The sequence below is a fragment of the Pipistrellus kuhlii genome, unplaced genomic scaffold, assembly GCF_014108245.1.
Source record: "Pipistrellus kuhlii isolate mPipKuh1 unplaced genomic scaffold, mPipKuh1.p scaffold_m20_p_3, whole genome shotgun sequence".
NCBI lineage: Eukaryota > Metazoa > Chordata > Mammalia > Chiroptera > Vespertilionidae > Pipistrellus > Pipistrellus kuhlii.
In genome coordinates, this window is record NW_023425529.1 from 57682774 (window position 1) to 57705532 (window position 22759).

Consider the following 22759-nt stretch of genomic DNA (forward strand, 5'->3'; position numbering starts at 1 on the left):
AGGGCGAGTATGCAAATTACCCCAACCAAGTTGGTTTGCATATCCAGACCTGAGCGAAGACTGAAGACAGCACTGCAGAAGGGCTCGAAGCTATAGAGAAGCAAGCGAAGCAGCGGAGAAGGTAGGGAAGCAGGTGGGGTGGGGAGAAGGGAGAGAAGCCAGCAGGCGGGGGGGAGAAAGGAGAGAAGCAGGCAAGGCAGCAGAGACCGCAGCAGGAAGCCCTATTGCAGGAATCTTTCTGCAAGGGGCATCTAGTGTTATATAAATCCATGAATTCTATGGTTTAGATCTAATAGCAGGAAATAAAGTGTCTACTAAAAATCCTTGCAAATTTTATCAGTTAAGCCGTAGTAGGATATAAACTATTCTGGGACAAACACTGTGCTTGGTGGTATTGCTGGAAAAGAGCTATTAAAAATATCGATACTCTATACCTAAAAGGACTTTAAAGACTTGGTTCCTGCCCTGGCCAGTTTGCTCAATGATTCAGAGTATCAGCCTAGGACTTAAGGGTCCTTTGTTCAATTTCAGTCAAGGGCATGTACCTCGGTTGCAGGCTCCATCCCTGCCCCTGATCAGGGTGCATGAAGGAGGCAACCAATCCATGTGTTTCTCTCACATCAATGTTTCCTCCTGCTTTGTAATGATTACACTTTAACATGCCCCTTGGGCTATGTGCAATAATAATAATAGTGCCCTTAATTTGATTAATCTGTTGACTAAAATAGGCCCCTCTGAGATGGTTTGTTTTAGTTTTTTTTTGTTTTGTTTTGTTTTTGTTTTTTTGGCTTTTGTTTCATTATTTTTCTTGTTTTAAGAATGTGAATAGTGCCCTAGCTGGTTTGGCTCAGTGTATAGAACGTCGGCCTGTGAACAGAAGAGTCCCTGGTTCAATTTCAGTCAAGGGCACATGCCTGGGTTTGGCTCAGTCCCCAGTGGGGGACTTGCAGGGGGCAGCCAATACATGATTCTCTCTTATCATTGATGTTTCTATCTCTCCCTCTTCCTTCCTCTCTGAAATCAATAAAAATATAATTAAAAAAAGAAAAGAGTGTGAATAGAGTCCTTTTGATGGTGTTTTAGGGTTCTTTTTGCCAGCTTGTGAGACTTGGTCACTTATATCCTGGACCATATTGTTGTAGAAAAATTACTTGTGCCTTTAAAGCAAATGCATCCAATCTTATATTCCTGTGTAGAAATGTAAAGATAAGATTTGGTTGATGACTTGAGAAGACAATAAAATAGAATGGTTTTTTTGTGGGGTTTTTTTTGTGTGTGTGTGTTTTGTTTTTTTAGGAGAAATGAGGGAAGGTACTTTTTTGCTTTTACTAGTAATAGTTTTGGATGATTTTATACGTATATATACAGAGACTAGACCTTAAAAGACTATGAAGTAAACACTGGCAGTGGTATTACCATACCAGTAATATCTGTTTAATCCTAGAGAAATAAAAAATAGGTTGTAAGATCCTACTCTTCTGTTTACAAAAGCCTTCAGAAAAAGAGGAAAAGGAGCAAGTCCAGAGGCACTGTATGGGCAGATGATTTTTATATTTTATGGTTTATTGTACAATACAGGCTAGTTACTGACTGTTTTACACTGAGAAACTCATTAAGACTAGAAAGGCTTTTGGTCTTATACAATATTATTTATTTTCATGATTTTATTTCTCATAAACTGGCAAAAGAATCCATCAGTTTATTTGAAGCCTTACAACTAAAACTATAAGATCTTAGATATTTGAAACAAAATTACACATGTTGCATTTCTAATCTCACTAAACAAGCCATTGTTCCGTGACTGAAGCCTTTTGAACACAGGCAATGAGCATCTTCCTTCTAAATCTCTTTAGTAATAAAATATTCTGCTGTCATGTCCATAACATTGTCGGCTTTTACTCCACTGTCTTTGAGACCTATTCCAAAAGATAAAAGATATCTACTAACCAGGTCTGTACCCCTAGGTGCGCTGTCTGGTTTAATGGCCTCATTGTCCATCTGTTTGATCATGGTACATCTTATTGTTCTGTTCACACCCATTTAGTCATTCACCATTCCCCCCTAATTATGACTTATACATTTCTCAAATATACCTTCTCTTTATTCCTTCTGTCACTGCCTTGATGAGGGTTATCATGTCTCACCTGTGGTAAACTTATTACTGAATTTCTAAAATTCAGAAAATTAAAACTTAGCTTCTATGATCATTTTAAAACAGTTATGTTTATACTAGAGTCCCAGTGCACAAATTCATGCATGTGTGGGGTCCAGCTGGATTGGGCTGGGCCTTTTGGGAAGAGGAGATGTGAGGTTGATCAGGGCCAGGCAACTGGAGGAAAGAGCTGCAGGTGATTGGCCAGTGGGCCTGCCCTCAATTGGGGTTGGGGCGATGATGGGGGGCCTGGGGAAGGGGCCATGGGTGGTTGGCTGGCCAGCCCTGCCCCTGTTCAGGATGGGGAGGGTGACCTGGAAGGGGGGCTGGTCAGGGAGAAGGGCTGCTGGAAGTTGGCCATTCAGCCCCGCCCCCTATTGGGGTGGGGGTTGCTCCGGGGTGGGCCAATCAATGTGGTGGGGGGCCCATCAGGAACCTGGCCAGTCAGGAGGAAGGGCTGCAGGAGGTTGGCCCTATGGGGGGGGGGGGGGGGGAGTGAGATCAGGTGCAGGCCTGCTAGGGGGAGGGGTTGCGGGTCAATCGTGGTGGGGCTGGCTGATTGGGGGTAGAGCTGGCCGGGGGGGGGGGGGGGGGGGGGGAGATGGGGGAGGGAGGTGGCGTTTGGCTGGCAGCTCGCTCTTGATTAGGGTGGCAGAGTTTTGATTAGTGGCAGGCTGGCAGGGGGAGGAACCACAAGGTTGGCCACCGAGCCCACCCTCTGATCAGGCTGGTTTGCTGGCCACAGTGGGCTTCATAGTTGACTGGTCATTAGGGTTGTTATGGCCATTATGGTTGGTGGTTTTTTATATATCGATATATAGATGATTTCCCAGCTTGCGAACTCTTGTCTCCATTTCTTATAAAATACAGGCCAAACTTTTAAGCAAAGGAAGGCCCTTTCTTCCTCTTCCACTTATCCCTGCATTGATGATCTGATGAATTCTCTCATGTTAATGCTTTTGCCCAGTAAAATCCTCATCTTCCTGTGAACATCATTATTCCCTTAAAAATGTCTTCTCTTCATACTTGCCTCCTCTATCTCCCTTGTGTGAGAAATAATGTGGGCCCTTATAAGGTAAAGTGAAGAGAATGAAATTGATTCCAAAGACACTAAGGTAGAATGAATCAGGTGTACAGTTTCATATAGTATAGTATAGTACAGTACAGCACCCCAACCCCAATCGAGGGCAGGGCCCACTGGCCAATCACCTGCAGTTAAGTTCATTGATATGAACTTAAGTGGCAGTTTACCTATGAAAGGTAACTTATTAATGATCTTTTAAAAATATAAATATTTATTTTAAAAATAGTCTTTATATGCTACTCACTGGTGTTAAACATTTTGTGTAGAATAAGTTATTTCATTTGAATCTTAAAAACTTTAAGTAGTGGGCCGAAACCGGTTTGGCTCAGTGGTAGAGCGTTGGTCTGCGGACTGAAAGGTCCCAGGTTCGATTCCGTCAAGAGCATGTACATAGGTTGCGGGCACATCCCCGGTGGGGGGTGTGCAAGAGGCAGCTTGTCAATGTTTCTCTCTCATTGACGTTTCTAGCTCTCTATCTATCTCCCTTCCTCTCTGTAAAATATCAATAAAATATATTTTTTTTAAAAAGATTATTCCAACGTATACTGTGACATGCAAATGAAGGTCATGTTTTCCAGTTTTATCTCTGGAGTTTTAACTGTAGTTACCTTTCAGTTCAGTACTTGATCACATCTCTGAGGCTTTATTAACTACAGTATAATAATTTATCAGTAATGTGACAAATGCAGAAGAACCAGTTTCTTTATAAATTTCTCAGCCAAGTCAATAGGTTAGCAAGGTAGTTAAGTGACAAAAGTTAAAAAAATAAAGATTTCAACAATGTTTCAAAACAGGCAAGAAGAAATAATGTGGGCTCAAAAGATCACTTCATTGAATTCTAGAAGATCATCTCACGCAAGTTGGATTTGTGTAGAATTCTCCCTGCTCCCAAGACTAACTTGGACATGACCTAAATATTAAACTGTCAGGCCCCCCCCCCTCAAATCTGATATAACTGTAAATTCTATTATATAAGCATACAGAGTGACTCAAAGATCTACTGTGTATTCCAAACATAATTTAGGTAACCTGAATACGAACATTAACTTGCCCTTGACTGGAATCGAACCCAGGACCCTTCAGTCCGAAGGCCGACGCTTTATCCACTGAGCCAAACCGGTTCCGCATGGAATAATTTTTATTTACTGGCAATGTTAATCATGGAAAGTGCAAGGGAATAATTTTTCCCTTACCTGAGGTATTATAAATGTGATCAAAATGGAGAAATTGCTATAAATAGTTTGACAGTCTACAAATTCTGCACTTGATTAGATTTTAAATTTTAGAGAAGACCTTTCTCAGCTGAATATAAAATTGGAAACATTTCCCCTTTGTCCTCACAATGAGAGTCAGACAACTCAGAAAGTAAATATGGTAAGCAATACTCTTTTAAACAGCTTTGTTTTGTAGTTCCCTGTTAGATGTTTTATGTTTAAAAGAGGTTATGAGAGGTAATGTTTAGACCTCTTATTTCCTCCTCTAAAAATAATTTTTAAATCTGGTCAGACATTTTAATTTCTATCATTGTGTCTAACAGATAACCCGGTTCTTCTGATATTTGAAGTAGTTAACTTTATTTGGGAGTGAGAAGAGAACACAGTAATTCTCTTTAACTGCTAACATACTACTTTGGGAATTGGGGACAAAAAGAAGAAATCAGGTATCATCTATTCCAGAAAGTGTTCAGTGGGAAAAGTAATGTCACTTGACTTTAGGAACCAGTAATTAAGTGTTTTTACTTAGCCCTTATCATTTAAGATAAAAGAATTTCAAACTGATGCAGGGGGCGGAGGAGAGGGGTGTTGAATATCTTGTATTGAGCTGACAAAGAAAAATACTGAGTGACATTTTTACTGAATAACAGTCCCTCATAAGAACAACTACATTTAGACTCCTCCAGAAATCTCATTTGTGTCCCTATTAGTAGAGGAAGAAGGGGCATTAAAGCCATGAGCTCAACAAAATCCAAATTTAACTTCAGCAACAAATTAATTGACATGTCATCCTACCAAAGATGTTGATTTAAAAATACTAAACAGAACAAAGCCTAATGACAGAGCCTTTGTTAAAAACAGGATTTAATAGCAATCCATTGAAAGGACTCTTTGGCAATAAGCTATATATTACTTTCTTCTTAACAGAGGTTCTTTATTACCACCCTTTATAAAACAATCCCCACATTCCCACACTCTCTCCCTTACCTTGCTTTTTTTTCCTCTCCATAGTGTTTATCACATCTAACATAGTTTGTGTTGATTTTGTTTCCCCTGCCCCTCTGGATTATATGAATTTTCAGAACAGGGTCTTTTGTTCATTGCTTTACTATCCCATTGCCTAGAACATGTAGTAGGCATTCCTTATATATTGGTGTTGAATATTCAATGCTATATTATAGTAATTATGATAAAAGTTATAATTCCTTAGAATTTATTTTTTAATCCTCAGGTTCTAGACATTTCTTAGATCAGAGTAGGTCCTTAGTACATGTCAACACCAAGTAAATAGCCAAAGAGTTTTAAAATATATATTTACTAGAGGCCCGGTGCACAAAATTCCTGCATGTACTGGGTGGAGGGCTGGGGGTCTGACTGATCGGGCCTAAACCAGAAGTCAGACATCCCTCTGGCCATCCAGGACCACTGGCTCCTAACTGTTCGCCTGCTTCCCTGCCTGCCTGATTGCCCTTAATCCTTCTGCCTGATCACTCCTAACTACTCACCTGCCTGCCTGATTGCCCCTTACCACCTCTGCCTGCCTGCCTCATCACCCATACTCACCTCTACCTGCCTCATCACCCCTACCCACCTCTGCCTGCCTGCCTCATCACCCCTAACCACTTGGCTGCCTTCCTCATTGCCCCTAATCACCTCTTCCTCACTCCTGCTGCAGCAGCTTCTTCCAGAAGGATGTCCAGCTATTTGGTTTAATTAGCATATTACACTTTTATTATTATAGACTAGAGGCCCGATGCATGAAATTCATGCACGGGTGCAGTCCCTGGCCGGCTACTGAAGCGTGAGGACAGTGGAAGGGTGCGTCCCAGCTGACCTCTGGGCCCCCAGGCCCCTGTGCACCCCCCTCTATCTGAGTCACAGCGCCCAAATCCCCCTGTGGAGACGCAGTGAACGCGGCCTGACACTTTAGCGTTGTCCTCTGAGCCATCCATGGTGCCACACAGAAGCCAGTGGGCAGCATGCTCTCTCCAGTTGGCCTTGCAGACAAGCTCTTGTGTGAACCCACAAGCCAGTCACAGCTGATTGGCCCCTGTGGTCTCTGCAGCTGCAGCCCAACTCACCCAGAAGAGGCCGTATGGGTGCAGGGCAAGTTCCTTATGGGCACCTGGCACATGAGTACCCACTGCTGGCGCCACATCACCAATGCCCAACATGTTCCACGCTGCCCCCTGGTGGTCAGAACATATCATAGCTAGTAGTTTATTGAGCACATTATATTATACTAAGGCACTGTTTTAGATTCTGAGGATATAGCAGTGATGAATAAACAGACCAATATCCTAGTTTTTGTGGAGATTACAATTTGTATATTTGCCTTACAACCTTATCATATGGCTATCTCCATTTACCCAATAAGGAAAGTGAAGCTCCGAAAGTTTTCATGACTTGCCTGAGGTTATACAAAACCAGGATTTAAAACTTCGGTGCCATGAACACTATGCTATGCTGTCAAAATTGTCCCTCTTTGAAGATCTGTGAAAGTACAATAATTCTCAATGTCTTAAACATTACTTTTATCTCAGATCGCCTTGAAATTCTGATATAACTCTTCCCATCTTGCAATTGTGCATGAAATTTTAGGAATTCACAGGTTCTCAAGTGCTCGTTCATGGCATTGAAATTAAGAACACCAGTACAGGACGGTTCTGCCTATGGTTCACAAATACATGGGTACCACCACTTTCCTATTCCTCTTACCCCCAACAAGCCAATGACAGACATTACTTATTGATCAGCATTATCTTCTGCTGAAAACTAATGGTCAGTTTTTGGAGTTGGTATTCACAATTAAATCAGGTTTTTTTAAATCATTCTTAGAATCTGGAAACAATTGTTCAGAACTGGTGTACTAAAAAGCACAGATTTGAAAAAATAATAAATTTTGGCTATTGTACTGTTAGGTTTTATTTTTAAGGAAAAAATACTTCTAGCATTGGTATTTAGCAGGATTTAAATTAAAATATTATGGTTGCTGGGTCCTTAAAAGGAAGTATTGAAAAAAATAAAAGATAATGACTATGTTTAGTTGTATTTTCTTCTTATTGGTGTTCCTTGTTAAAAAACAAAAACAAAAAAAACCCACAACTTATTAGTAAGTTAGACATGTTTTGTCACTATATTTTTAGATTTGGAAGTATATTGCTGACTTCAATCACATTTCTCTACTTAAAAATTTGAATCACTTTCAATTTCCTATGACCATTGGGCTCTGTGGTAAAAATTCTTCTTGGTTGAGTTACTAAAATTAAAACAAGCTGGAAGCAATCCAAATGTCCACCAGCTGGTGAATGGATAAAGAAAATGTCCTATACCCATGCAAAGGATCTTTTTTGTCAGTAATTAAAAAATACAAGGGCCCTGGCCAGTTTTGCTAAGTGGTTAAGAGTGCTGGCCTGTGGACAGAACACTCCAGTTCAATTCTGATCAAGGGCACGTACCTCAGTTGCAAGTTCCTCTGTTTCTCTCTCTTTCTCTCCCCTTCCCTCCCATCCTCTGTAAAAAATCAGGTGAGGATTAACAACAATAAAAATTTTAAAAAACACAGGAAGAATAAAATACTTACAGAAGTACTAATGTGGGTGAACATGATTCATTCTGGCAATAAATGATATTTATGGATAAATGAAGCAACTGGGAAAAAGAGTCCCAACCATCTCATTAAGAAACTAGAGGCCTGCCAAAACCAGTTTGGCTCAGTGGATAGAGAGTCAGCCTGTGGAGTGAAGGGTCCTGGGTTCGATTCCAGTCAAGAGCATGTACCTTGTTTGCAGGCACATCCCCAGTAGGGGGCGTGCAAGAGGCAACTGATTGATGACTCTCCCATCGATGCTTCTAACTCTCCCTCTCTGAAAAAAATAAATAAAATATATTTTTTAAAAGAAAGTAAGAAAGAAACTAGAGGCCTGGCACACAAAATTTGTGCGTGGGTATGGTCACTAGGCCTGGCCTGCAATCAGGGTCATTCTCCCCAGCTGCCCGCAGCCGTCCCTCCCGCCACCCGCCCCAGTTCCCATTTGCCATCCGGGGAAGGGACCAAGAGGTCGGCTGTTCCTGCCTGCTCACTGGCTCCACCCCTGCCATGGGCGGCCATCATCAGGTGATCTGAGCCTGCTGGCCAGAGAAAAAGACCAAGAGATAGTCAGTACACCTCATAGTGACTGGGTCAGCAGTTGTTCTGGTCATTCTACCGATAGGGTCAGTTTGCATATTACCCTTTTATTATATAGGATGTAGTTCTGCCCAGGCCAGTGTGGCTCAGTTGATTGGAACATCATCAAATGCACTGAAAGATTGTGGGTTCAATTCTCAGTCAGGGCACATCTCTGGTTTGTGTGTTCAATCCCAGATAGGGATGGGTGCGGGAGGCAACCCAATGTTTTGCCTCACGCACCCATATCTCTCAGCCCCCTCCTACCCCCTTCTCCCTTCCTCTCTCTCTAAAATCAATAGAAACATGTCCTTGGATGAGAATTCAATAAATAAATAAAATTTTAATATATATTTTATTGATTTTGTACAGAGAGAAAGAGAGAGGGATAGAGAGTTAGAAACATCAATGAGAGAGAGTCATCGATCAGCTGCCTCTTGCACACCCCCTACTGGGGATATGCCCACAACCAAGGTACATGCCCTTGACCAGAATCGAACCTGGGACCTTTCAGTCCGCAGGCCGACACTATCCATTGAGCCAAACCGGTTTCAGCAATAAAAACATTTTTTAAAGAAAGAAATGTAGTTTCCATAAATGTTTTATAGTCAATGTCGTCTTTTTTTTTTTTTTTTTTTTAATCCTCACCTGAGGACATTTTTCCATTGATTTTTGGAGAGGAAAGGATGGAGGGGGGAAGAGAGAAACATTGATGTGAGAAAGACACATCAATTGGTTGCCACCCACACATGCCCACCTGGGCTGGGGATGCAGCCTGCAACTAAGATGCATACCCTTGACTGGGAATTGAACCCCTGACCCTTCCTCTGTGGGCTGATGTTCTAACCACCAAGTCAAACCAGCTTAGAGCAATAGTCAATGTTTTTTAAATGGTAATTTTTATGTTGATTCAGTCAGTATTTTTGTTTTTCGGTTGTGTCACTGTTCTTATTTTTGGGTTTAGTAACTTTATAGTTGTGTAGTCACCACTACAACCAGTTTTACAACACTTCCATCACCCCAAAATATTCCCTTAAAACTTTATGTGTAGTCAGTCTAGTCCTACCTCTAGTGAGGAAAGGTCCAGGAATTACTAGTATTGCATTCTCAAGTTACCCTTGGAGCAGCATTATGGGATAGATATGGGATCTTTCTACTTTTGTTTCTTAAGTTAGCATGGAACATTGGTTCTTCCAAATAGCTCTACTTGTAATATGTACAGGTATCCTATTCCATAGGCTCCCATTTCTTAGAAAACAAATTTGGTTCAGTTTTTCTTTCTAGCTTGTTTACTTTGTGAGGGTCTCTGAAAATGCTTAGCCGTTGTATATTTTCTAAGTTACAATTTTAAGTTTCCTAGCCAATCAGAGAGAAGGGACTTGACTCCCTGTACCTCAGCCAGGGTCTACCACAAAATATTTTTTTAAATTTCCTGAAGTCAATTTTTTTTTCTATTAAAATTATTTTGTTTGCAACTTTAAATCTTGACCAACCTACCCCTACGAAAGACTTTCAAAATAGAAACTAAATAGGATATTGTTCTCTCTACTTCTGTCACTTTTTAAAAAGATAATTGAATCTGGTCTGTTTTTATCCTGCTGTTTTATCCTTTTTCTTTTATGGGAAATAAAATAATTAGTAATTAAGTTGGAATTCTGCACCAAATATCTGTCATTCTTCCTGAGATTTAGGAAAATCCTTAAACATCATTTCAACTAAATTCTAGGCCAGTGTTTAACTTCAATTTTTATAGCTCTGCTTTCTACTTAGACAATTAAAAGGGCTGTTCATTGTTTAGTGTAATTGTTCCTTTACTGAGAAACCCTCAGGTAGGTAGTTTGTTTCAGAGGTAAAGGGAAGGGGAGCAGAAGAAATAGAAGGTTTTTGTGGGTAGTATAAATAGAATGAATCAGGAAGGGTAGGTTTCCAAGGGTTTGAGCAGTAGAGAAGAAAAGAGAGACTATTTTAGTCGTATTTTGAAGCTCCAGAGTACCAATTAAAGAAGTTAATTATTTGGTGTTATTTTTGTCCCAAAGTTCTTCATATAATTTTAGTTCCTATTAAGGTATTAATTTTGACATTCCAAAAGTTGACCATCAGTCTAATTGTTAAGTCACAATTGTTAGTCAGTTTTTATCATTTACCAATTAAGTGCAAAAAACAAGATTGTATTGGAAGTTTATAAAAGACACAAATTCCACCTAGAAAAGGTTTTGGTTTTGACAAATAAGAAAGAAATCACTAAAGACAAGAAAAATGGTGTCATGATAATTACTTAAAAGAGGCACATTGGGAACTTTCTAGGTGATAAAGTCTTTTAGATCTTAATGAGGGCTGTGTTTGTGGTTGCCAGTACTAGAAAATGTCAACACTAATTTAACTGCAATGCCTAAGGTCTACTTGTTTCTTTTTTTTTTTTTTTTTTTTTTTAATATATTTTATTGATTTTTTTACAGAGAGGAAGAGAGGGGGATAGAGAGTTAGAAACATTGATGAGAGAGAATCATCGATCAGCTGCCTCTTGCACGCCCCCTACTGGGGATATGCCCGCAACTTAGGTACATGCCCTTGACCAGAATCGAACACTGGACTTTTCAGTCCGCAGGTTGACGCTCTATCCATTGATCCAAACCGGTTTCGGCAAGATCTACTTGTTTCATTGGATATAAATTATTCCTAAATAAAAATGATTAGAGTGCTTTAAAAAAATATTTTTAATAGATGTGTCCTTGCAAATAGATTCTCAGGTTCCTTAACCACGTAGAGATTAGGAAAAAGCCACATAATCAACAATCCTACTATAATGACCTTAATAATATGCCATCATGAAGGTTTTGAAAGTGACTCAATGTGAAGCTTGACAGTTGTTCACCTTTGCTTGGTCTCTGGCTAGTTTGAATTGAATTGGAAGCTTATTAGGCCTGTGCCTCCATCCATTCCAAACGGAGCATCCTCTATTCAGTGAATGAAACTAGACAGTCCAAGACAAAACAAAACACATTTTTCACAAATAAATAGACAACAGTAAATCAAACTAATAGCAAAAAAATATTTATCAAACAATATACCTCTAAGCCAAAACCTAAAGGCATAATTGCCTTACACAAAGATCAATTTGGTGCAAGTCCTAGGATAAAATAAATTTAGCAATGAAAGAAAACTCAAGGAACCTGTTGGAGCTCCCATCATTGTTAAGATAGACTCATCTGGCAGTAAGTTCAAAGAACAAACAGCAGTGGGTCATAAGCAGCCTATTTATTTAATACACTTGTTTGTCTAAGGTAGGGGTGTCGAACTCAATCAGAGAAGGGGCCAAAATCTAAAATCCAGCCTAAATCGCGGGCCGAATGGTTTACTGAACAGTCATAAACTGTCATTGTGATGGAAACGCAGCGGAGTGCAGTGATGACAGCGTGGTGCGGGCCACATTGCAAGGCCTGGTGGGACGGATTTGGCCCGCGGGCCTTGTGTTTGACACATGTGGTCTAAGGGCTTCATTTGGAATGATGCCAAATGAGGGTCTTAGGTCAACTGTCAAAGAATAAGAGTGACCATTCATATCTGAAACAAAAAACAAAGCTGAAGTTATTGAGTACTTTCAGAAACAGCTATCCTAGTCAGACACAGTCTTCCCTGAACAGAGCAGATTGCTAGTTTATATGGTTTTAGGGAATTAGAGTTTAAAGATCAACACACTTTCAAAGGCAGGAGTGAATTAATGTTAACGTTAGAAGCACTGTCACTCGAGTGAGACAGTTGTTGAGTGGTTTGCATTTTGATGTGTGTTCATTGAAGTGAGGTTTTTTCAAGTTGTAGATAAAGAAAAATGGCAGAGAAGTCATTAAAGAGTGATATAGACCTCCTACTTAATGGATAGAGGAATGCTGGAGATCAGTCTTGTTTGTATTAATGTAGTTAGTTTGTTCTTTGTGATGTTTAGGAAATTCTTGTCCCCAGAGTTACCACATTCCCTTTAATTGGATTCAGAAACACAAAATTGGAGGCATCTATCATCAGACTTCTAAGGGCTGGAATTCTATTTTTAAAGGCTTTTTTATGTTAAATAAATCTGGCTTTGTATTGGTCCAAAATTTATGTGTGCTATAGTATAGAACCGTGGTCGGCAAAATACCACAACTGGGCAAGTCTATGCGTTAGAAGAAGTTTTAAGTTTAAAAAATTTGGCTCTCAAAAGAAATTTCAATCGTTGTACTTTAAATTTGGCTCTATTGACTAATGAGTTTGCTGACCACTGGATAGAATATCCTTAAAGCTGAAAGTTGGCTCAACTTTATATCCTCTTTCCTAAAATTATAATCTGGTAAGAACTATACAGCTCATAAAAGTTAAGGATACTATATTCAGGAACTGGAAAAAAGTCTAGAGGAATGATGGGTTCACGTTTATAAATAAAGTATAGGGACTAGTAAATGGGAAAGTTTACAGCTAATTTTTTGTGAGGTTATAGGAGGGGTTCCTCATTCAGGAACAGAAAAATATATATGCAGATGCTCAACGCAGGAGCTGTCCAGCCCACAGGCAGCCTCTCAGTCCCTTCCCCCTGCAGGCAAGTTCTGATTGCCCAATAGGGAACGGGGGAGAGGGGATGGTCTGGCCAGCTGCTGGCAGCTGGGGAAGATGGCCCTGATGTGCACCAGGCCTCCAGAATGTATATTAGATAGGTAGAAGTGAAGGAGAAAGTTTTGAAAGGAAGTCCATGACAATAGACCTGGCATCTTGAAAAGTAAAGGAATGTCATAGATAGGTTAAACAAAGGATATTTTTTCTAAGAATATAGGCTGGAAGGAAAAAACATATAAAGAGATTTAACACAAAGAAATATACCAAAGTGAGTCCATTTGTGATTGACTGACTTTCAAAAGGGGCTATCAGATAGTGACTAGTTTACAAAATTATATTCACTAAAGCAAATGATTATTGGTTGATTAAATGTTTTAAAACCAGTTCTGGTAGTTACTTGTTGTTATAACTAAAGAACTATTATTTCTTGATTGAGAAGAAAGTTTAAAATCTGTTCTGGTGGCTACTTTTGTATCCTGGCCACTGACCAAAAATTTTCCCCCCTAGGAATGTGGGAGCTTTGTATTCTCATTTTCTCCCCTATCATGGAAACTTTTAGGGTCTTCTTTCTCTGAAATTTTATAGTGATAAGCCTTAGTATTGTTTGCTTCTTTTTGTTTTATTGTTATTGATACTTAGTATTTCATCATATTGAACAGAGTCTGGTCATTGATATTCAATTCTGCCACTGATTCCTGACCATTTTCAGACACCTTGTACCCCTTCCATTTTCAACAATGAATATTTGGTCTGCTTTCTCTGCTAGCTCAATTTACCACTCGTGTATCTCAGGTGTCAGCAATTTTTTTTCCTAAAAATGGCAAAGTAAATATTTTAGGCTTTGCAGACCAGATGGTCTCTGCTGTAACTTATTAACTGTCAATCATAGCAAGATAGCAACCACAGTCAATACACAAATGAATAGGCATGGTTTATTTTAATAAAACTTTATGTACAAAAACAGATTGTGGGCTGGATTTGTCTATAGACTTCTGCCCTATCCTATTTATTTTTCTAGAATATTAGCTCAGTGAAGGCATGATTTTCCCTCCCCTCACCCTAACCCCCAATTTGGTATATTCCTGTACTTAGTAGTCATTCAGCTACTTGTGACTCAGGATAGAAAGGAAGGTAAACATGTCTACTGCTGCCATCTTAACCAATAGAATATCCTTTCAAGTTTTTCTTCAGCCTCCTTCCCCCTTCATTTTTTTTTTCTTAATAGACTAAATATTTTATTCTAATTGAACTTAGGAAGTACTGAAAGTCATACGGTAATTCTGCAGTTTCTATCTCTGATATGTTAAAAGAGCCCATTCTTTAGTAATTCTGTTTATGGGATGCTCCATATTAGTGTGGTATAGTAATTATTTTTAAATAAATCTATTTGCTTAAAGGTCTTATTCATATAAGGACCACCTGATTACAGATATAATACTTAAGAATTTTTTGTCTTTTCTTTAATAGGTACTAGCTTTTGACAGGTTTGCACCATGCGTGAATATAAGCTAGTCGTTCTTGGCTCAGGAGGTGTTGGAAAATCTGCTCTGGTGAGTCATTCTCACTATACCTAAACTATTCACTCCAAGACATGTTTTTCTGTTGAATTTTAGGTTTTGATTATTTGTTTTCGTTTACATATTAAGGTAAAAATCTCAGTAATTTTAGAAGCAATGTAATATTTTTCTTACAATTTTAGTCAACTTTTAGTTGTATCTGGGTAGGTCATATTTTCTCTGAAACACTGGTTCCAGACCAACATGAAATATGCCAGAATACAGTTTGAGTTCAGCACAGAAGGTGAGAGCATATAAAAGTGTGCATTTCAGAGCCACATGGGAGTTTATTTGGTCTTTGTCATTATATATATATTTTTATGTTAGAAAATATTAAATAAAGCTTATAAAAATCTTTTTCAAATAACACCTCTGACTATACAGTTTCTACATTATTTTGACATTCATATTTTCCCCCTGTATCTGGGAAAAGTATAGTAAGAAAAAAGACGCAGCTTGATGGTGGTTGGGAAAGGGAAGAAGCTTAGGGAAAATAACTTGATGAGTAGTTGAGCGTTTAGCAAAGTTCCACAACAAGATAGATTAATTATCTATTTGACCACTTAGCACAGAACTTGACATACTGAAATCAAACTGAGAAATATGTATAACAGAGCATGAGCTGCTTTTTCATGTGTAATTATATCCAGAGTAATGGGGAAGTGTGTGTGCATACACATGTGTATACACAAAAACAAGTAGCCACTTTCTAATTAAAATCAATTAAGATAAACTGGAAATATTTAAAAATGTTTAAATATAGTATGATTTCTAAATTTAGAATTACCTAAAAAGAGCATAGTGATTACTTTAAAAAAACAAAACAAAACTTTCTAAGGTAATCTCACCAAATGCATGCATTCAAATGTGATTGTGTTTTTTACCAGTGGCATAACTACTATGTGAAATCAATAGCTTGAAATGTACAGATTTGGATTTGTTCTTTCCATTAGAAGTATAATGGTATGTTAATTTTTTTCAGACTGTACAGTTTGTTCAAGGAATTTTTGTTGAAAAATATGATCCTACGATAGAAGATTCTTACAGAAAGGTATATATTACTTTAAAATGCCTTTTGCCTTTGACTTTACTATAAATTATTGGTTTTAACTTTATAATTATTGAATGTTATTTACATAGTGGGAAAAATTTACACTTGATTATTTCTTGGCATTGCATGTCTACCAGTGTATGAGGATCTTAAAGACTTGGCTCTCACTGTCTCCTCTCTCTCTCTCTCTCTCTCTCTCTCTCTCTCTCAGAATTTTAAGTTTATCATGACCCCACCATTTTAATTTGACAAATATACTTAAGAGGTAGGCCATCCATTTCAAGTGTTCCATCCAAGCTTCATGTTCCATCCAAACCCCTCCCCAAAGATGAAAATATATTCTCTAGTCCCCCCCCCCCTTTTTTTTAAACTAAAGATGTGAGTACAGGAATATCCCTAACCTTTCTACTAATAACTCTCTCAGCAAGTGTCACTGCTCATAAAAGAAAGTTTATTATGATGTTCGCTAACACAGCATACAACACTAGAACTTTTCCCTAGAAAATGTTGGGTGAAAGGTGTTAACAGAGAAACACAATTTATTTTATAGCTGTCCTCTGCTTTCTTGCTACCAGAGATTTTTGAGGTAGACAGAATCACTTCTGATATCATTCATACTACAACTGGTTTCAATTTTTTAAGCTTTTTTTAAAAATAATTTCCTTTTTTTAATGAAGGGCTTTTTGTTGTTTTGTTTTTTTAATATATTTTTATTGATTTCAGAGAGGAGGAAAAGAGAGGGAGAGAGAGATAGAAACATCAATGATGAGAGAGTATCATTGATCAGCTGCCTCCTGCATGCTCCCCACTGGGCTCCGAGCCCACAACCCAGGCATGTGCCCTTGACTGGCATCGAACCCAGGACACTTCAGTTCACAGGCCGATGCTTTATCCACTGCGCCAAACCAGCTAGGGCTGAAATAATTTCCTTTCCAGAATTAAGTGTTTAGTGATTCATATTGAGCTTGAATCTTGTCAGTATCTATTTGAGTCAGAACACATGGTTTTTGCACCTAATACAAAGTTGGTGGACCTTAATTATCTAGCTTTTTTTTCTTCTGTTAAAGTATTGCTTGAGATTAGAGTTGCTATAATCTGTCACTGTTTTAAATATCATTAGCTTTTGTGTATATTAAGATATGTTGTTTATATATAAAAAAAATAATAAAGGTCTATTTTGACATTTTCCCGCCAGCAAGTTGAAGTTGATGCACAACAGTGTATGCTTGAAATCTTGGATACTGCAGGAACGGTATGTAAAATGAAGTACCAAAGTATATGCACACCTTATGCAGTATTCTCCTTGTAAATGCTAATATTCTATAATGTGGAAAATACTTGGGTATACTTATTTATTTCTATAAGATATATTTATTCCTCTGTGGCTGTGTGAAATATTTTGAATGATATTGATCCTCCTTTAAAGTATTTACGAACCAACTAAATTTGTTGGTATCTGGAAGATTTATTCTGGATATATGGTATTCATTCAGTTAATGTTTGAATATCTGATATGTGCCATGGACTGTGTTCTTACCCTAATGGAAGAGAAAAGGTATGGGAAATGGCAAGATGTAGGTAAGCATGCTGGTGGATCCCATAGAACTAGAGCATTGTGAGGTAGCTGTAACTTGGGGACTTATTTGGGTGCCCTACAAGTTATAAAATATTAAAAAGCTTCCTTTAAGTAGCTTTTAGAGAGAATATTTCTATTCCTCTTGAGTATAGTTATTGCACATAATTCTGCTTTGGTGTATCACTTTTAAATTAAAAGCTTATTTTTTGAAATATCAACTTTTCAAATAGCATCGTGCCACAAGATTGTAATTTAAAGATATGTTACATAATATTACAATATTCTTCATTGAGCTCTAATTATAGTCTTTGAAAATTGTCAAATTAACTGTCACAACATTATTCTTTAATGATTCTTTCTATTGTAGGAACAATTTACAGCAATGAGGGATTTGTACATGAAAAATGGACAAGGCTTTGCATTAGTTTATTCCATCACAGCACAATCCACATTTAATGATTTACAAGATCTGAGAGAACAGATTCTTCGAGTGAAAGACACTGATGATGTAAGCTGACATCCTAATAAATAAATGTACTTTATTTTGAGCTCTTATTGTTGTGATATCCAATTTAAAACTAAGAATTTAAAGTTGATGTATTTATTGGGGGGAGTGGAGGCTTGTATTTCAAGAGCTTTTTCCTTGAGAGGCCAAAATATATCTTTAACCCTCATACCTATTTCAAATATATATATAAATATATAATGTGGAAAGTGAAAACACTCCTCTCCCCTTAACCTGTGTAAAATAAAATTTATATCCTCTCCATTTTTAAATCATCCATTTGATGGGGAGGAAAGACAGATGTGCGTGACAAATGTTAACTAATAGAGCGAATTATGTTCTGACCACATTACTGGTAGATTTAAGAGACTTTAACATGTAAACACACCTAAAGAAACTATGACAGAAAAAGAGCATAATAGTAATTATTTTTCAGGAAACCAACAAACATATTAGATTCTAATGTTAATTTACATGCCCCTTCAAAGTGTACCATATGGAGTTTAATCCCTGTATTCCAGAAACTTCAAAAGGATTCTTTTAATTCTTCATTTTACTCTACATAGCAGTGATTCTCAAAGTTGATCTTTCTGTAAATCACTAGCTGAAACTGGTTAAGACAGATTGCCAAGCCCCAACTGCCCCATTCTCAGAGTTTCTGATTCAGTAGGTCTGGGATTGAGCTCAAGAATTTGTATTTCTAACAAGTTCCTAGATGGTGTTGGTGTTGCTGGTCTGGCCCAACGCTTTCAAGAACTAGTATGATATCTATAATTAAATTATGATAAATATTGTCAGACTTCTAGGAAATGCTGTTGTTTCTTAGACTTCTGAAATAAAAACTATAGGGCACCCTATATATTTATAGTGACCTCAATGAAGCACTTCTTAATTAGTAAATCTGTTTTGTTTTATCCGTAGTAACTACTGTATTTTTCTTCTAAAAGTTGCATTAAACAAGTATTTATTAATACAATACTATACATCTTCCTAAAAAGCCAAAATTCTTGATTTTCTAATTTGGATTTAAAAAAAAAAAATTCTCTAGAAAGTCAACTTCTAAATGATTAAAGGGAGTTTTAAAGAGTATTATTTTTCCATGGTGTTCTTTTAAAATTACAACATCACATGCATCCAAACACATGAATAATGAGGTCTAGATTTTTTTTTTTTTTAATATATTTTATTGATTTTTCACAGAGAGGAAGAGAGAGGGATAGAGAGTTAGAAACATCGATGAGAGAGAATCATCGATCAGCTGCCTCTTGCACACCCCCTACTGGGGATGTGATCGCAACCAAGGTACATGCCCTTGCCCGGAATCGAACCCGGGACCTTTCAGTCCGCAGGCCGACGCTCTATCCACTGAGCCAAACCGGTCCCGTAGATTTTAGCAAATAAAGATGATTGTAACTTTATAGCATTTTAATTACAGACTCTAAATAAAAATTTTCCAAATTTCTCCTTTTTAAGTTGTAAAATTGAGAATAATCATTTGATAAATGCGTGTCAGAAAACTTGAAGTTGATTCACATCTCTAAGAGAAATATTTAAAATTTTTGAGATATACTGGCTTTTTACAGCAACACCTTTTGGTACTTCCTTTTTGAAAAAAGTTTTGTATTTTGCTTATTATAATCAGTTATAAGTCCATTGTTATATAATCTTAAGGGTTATTTTCCCCTTTCATAAACAGATCCTAGCTTGTTTTATAAAATTTTCATGTGAAAGGTTCTTAAATTAACATTATTAAGGCTTTCATATTTAAGTGTAAATTTTATTACAAATTATTAATTTAATATATTTCTCTGATATAATGTAAAAAATAATCCTTAGTGTTGACTCTAAGAACTCTTTGAATTTATAGCATATATTTATTTACTTCTTTTTACCTTCACAAATATATTTTTAGGTTCCAATGATTCTGGTTGGTAATAAGTGTGACTTGGAAGATGAAAGAGTTGTAGGAAAGGAACAAGGTCAAAATCTAGCAAGACAATGGAACAACTGTGCATTCTTAGAATCCTCTGCAAAATCAAAAATAAATGTTAATGAGGTATGGTGAAATATACATTAAAAACTCTATTTGGAATTCAACATGCAGAATGGAAAATAATGTATGTGTATTAACACAACCCCAAGTTAATGTGTACTCAGGGTGCTTTTTTTGTTTTTTCCCCCCCCCCAATATATTTTTATTGATTTCAGAGAGGAAGAAAGAGGGAGAGAGAGAGAGAAACATCCATGATGAGAGAGAATCATGGATCAGCTGCCTCTTGCAAGTTCCCCACTGGGAATCGAGCCCACAACCTAGGCATGTGACCTTGACCATAATCAAATGTGGACCTTTCAGTTCACAGGCTGATGCTCTATCCACTGAGCCAAACCAGCTAGGGCTTCTTTTTTCCTTTAATATTTTTTATTGACTTCAGAAAGGAAGGGAGAGGTAGAGAGAGATAGAAACATTGAAAGAAAATCATTGATTGGCTGCCTCTTGCACTCCCCCTACTTGGGTGAGGATCAAGCTTACAACCCAGGCATGTGCCCTTGACCAGAATCGAATCCAGAACCCTTCAGTCTGCAGGCCGATTATCCACTGAGCCAAACTAGCTAGGGCTTAGCGTGCTTTGTTAATTCTTGTAGGCAAAAAATCTTATCTACACTAATAAAAGAGAAAGATGCAAAATGACTGTACCCTCATGGTGTCTACCAGCCAATCAGGAGTGAATATGCAAATTAACCAAACAAAGATGGCGGGTAATTTGCATACGCAGACACTGAGCAGCTTGGGGAAGTGGGACACTTGCAGCAACCCAGGCATTTCACACCGCCCCACTCAAGGTCTCTGGGCAGCATGGGAAAGTAGGGCCATAGCAGAAAGATGGTGCTGGCAGCCAGGCAAAGGAAGGCCTGTTCTACACGAATCTTAGTGCATTGGGCTTCTAATATTAAATAATATGCATGTTAATAGTCAACAGTGTATTTTAACCTCTTCATTAAAGTGGAATAAACCATGAAAAAAAGAAAGGCTGGAAAAAAATGAGAGAGGTGGGGAAGACAAATTAAGTCTTTGGGTATATGAAAGATGTGTTATGTAAAAGAGCAAATTTAAAAAAGCATGCACGATTCTTGCCTTGAAGGGTCTTAAAGTCATATTGTAAAAGTACTTGGAAAGATCTGAAGAAGAGTAAATGTTCTATCAGTGGTCGGCAAACTCATTAATCAACAGAGACAAATATCAACAGTTTAATGATTGAAATTTCTTTTGAGAGCCAAATTTTTTAAATGTCTTCTAACGCCACTTCTTCAAAATACTCTCCCAGGCATGGTATTTTGTGGAAGAGCCACACTCAAGAGGCCAAAGAGCTGCATGTGGCTTGCGAGCCATAGTTTGCCGACCACAGTTCTAACCGAACTAAGGTTAAGATCTCCACAGTTCCTTCAACTCGGTGCTTATTTTAAGGAGAACAATTTTAACCCTCCCAAAAAATAAACAGAAAAGAACTTAGCATTTATAAGAATACCTGGTTTTACTCTTATTTCTTAACTGAAAGAAAAAAAAAATGCTTTCTTGGGTTCATTTATATCCATGGAAAGTTCAGTTTTTTAATTTTACTTTTTCATTTTTTGGTGGTTATTTTTGTTTTTTTATTCGTTTCTTTTTTGTTTTGTTTTTTTAGTTTTTTTTGTCTCCTGTAAATTAAAAATATGTATATATATGTTTGCAGATCTTTTATGACCTAGTGCGGCAAATTAACAGAAAAACTCCAGTGCCTGGGAAGGCCCGCAAAAAGTCATCGTGTCAGCTGCTTTAATATACTAAATGCATTGTAGCTCTGAGCCAGGTATGTTCATTTCTTTTCCTCCTTTTAAAAATATTTTCCTTTAACTTGTAATCTCAACTTCATTTTGGGCACTCTTGTTAAGACAGCAAGTATAGAATTCTTTGTTGTTCTAAAAAAGAAATAATTACTTCTCTTTTAAGATATTCATGAGTTAAAAAAAAAAAAAAGATATTCATGAGTTAGTGTAATATCTTAGTGATTAAAATAATTATTTCATTTACATATCATCTGAAGTAAAGTATTATACATAAGTGAATATGCTATTTCATTTAACATATGTTTATGCTCCAGTGAGACACTGGTTCGTGCTGACAATACAGTGATGAACAATACTGACCTCTCTTTGCCTCTTCATTGCCTTAATTGAAGTCTAGTGATAGAGTTGGACAAATAATTGCAAAATATGATAAATGCTGTTATAGAATAAATCCAGCCTAGTACTGATAATAAGAATCCATGACACATTTATCATGTACCAGGCACTCTTTAAATACTGTCTATGTTACAAATGAGTGAACTGAGACACACAAAAAATTGTTACTTGTTTAAGCCCTGCAGTTAATAAGTACGAAGCCAGGATTTGAGTCCAGTGATCTGGAGTACATAATTTAAGCCATAGACTGGCTGCCAAGTCCATGCTTAGTTATTAATGAGTACTATAGGAGCATGTAACAGACACCAAACCAGGTATGTCACACGAACTGTGGATTCAGGAAAAGTCTAAGAGACATCTAAGCTGAGATATGAAAGTCAAGTAGAATTGTGTGCAGTGTTTCCCAAACTTTTGACATATGTGTACCCCTTCTATAATTTTCGTAACGCTGAGTACCCCTAGTACTCATGAGAATGTAGAATTAGGCGCAGCTAAGAACGGTGCAGTGCATATCCCCACCAAACTCCAGTGCAACGCGTACCCCCACCAAACTCTTCCCGTATCCCTGGGGGTACGCGTACCACACTTTGGGAAACACTTGTGTAGGGAATAGAGAATTCAGCCAGAGAGAACCAAAAATTTAGCCCACAAAGG

The 22759-nt window shown here is 37.7% G+C and overlaps 1 protein-coding gene across 2 annotated transcripts in view; it reads left to right on the forward strand.

Annotated features, from left to right (window-relative positions):
- RAP1B (RAP1B, member of RAS oncogene family) overlaps positions 1–22759 on the forward strand; it is a 49432-nt gene that overhangs the window by 23952 nt on the left and 2721 nt on the right. The window contains exons 2-7 of one of the 2 annotated variants that reach the window (XM_036456652.2): positions 14667–14749; positions 15738–15806; positions 17002–17058; positions 17750–17890; positions 19800–19943; positions 21616–21732. In XM_036456652.2, the coding sequence (XP_036312545.1) occupies positions 14693–14749; positions 15738–15806; positions 17002–17058; positions 17750–17890; positions 19800–19943; positions 21616–21702 (555 nt within the window). In that variant the 5' untranslated portion in view covers positions 14667–14692 and the 3' untranslated portion in view covers positions 21703–21732. The remainder of the gene's footprint in view (positions 1–14666; positions 14750–15737; positions 15807–17001; positions 17059–17749; positions 17891–19799; positions 19944–21615; positions 21733–22759) is intronic. The other variant, XM_036456654.2, reaches the window with a different exon arrangement.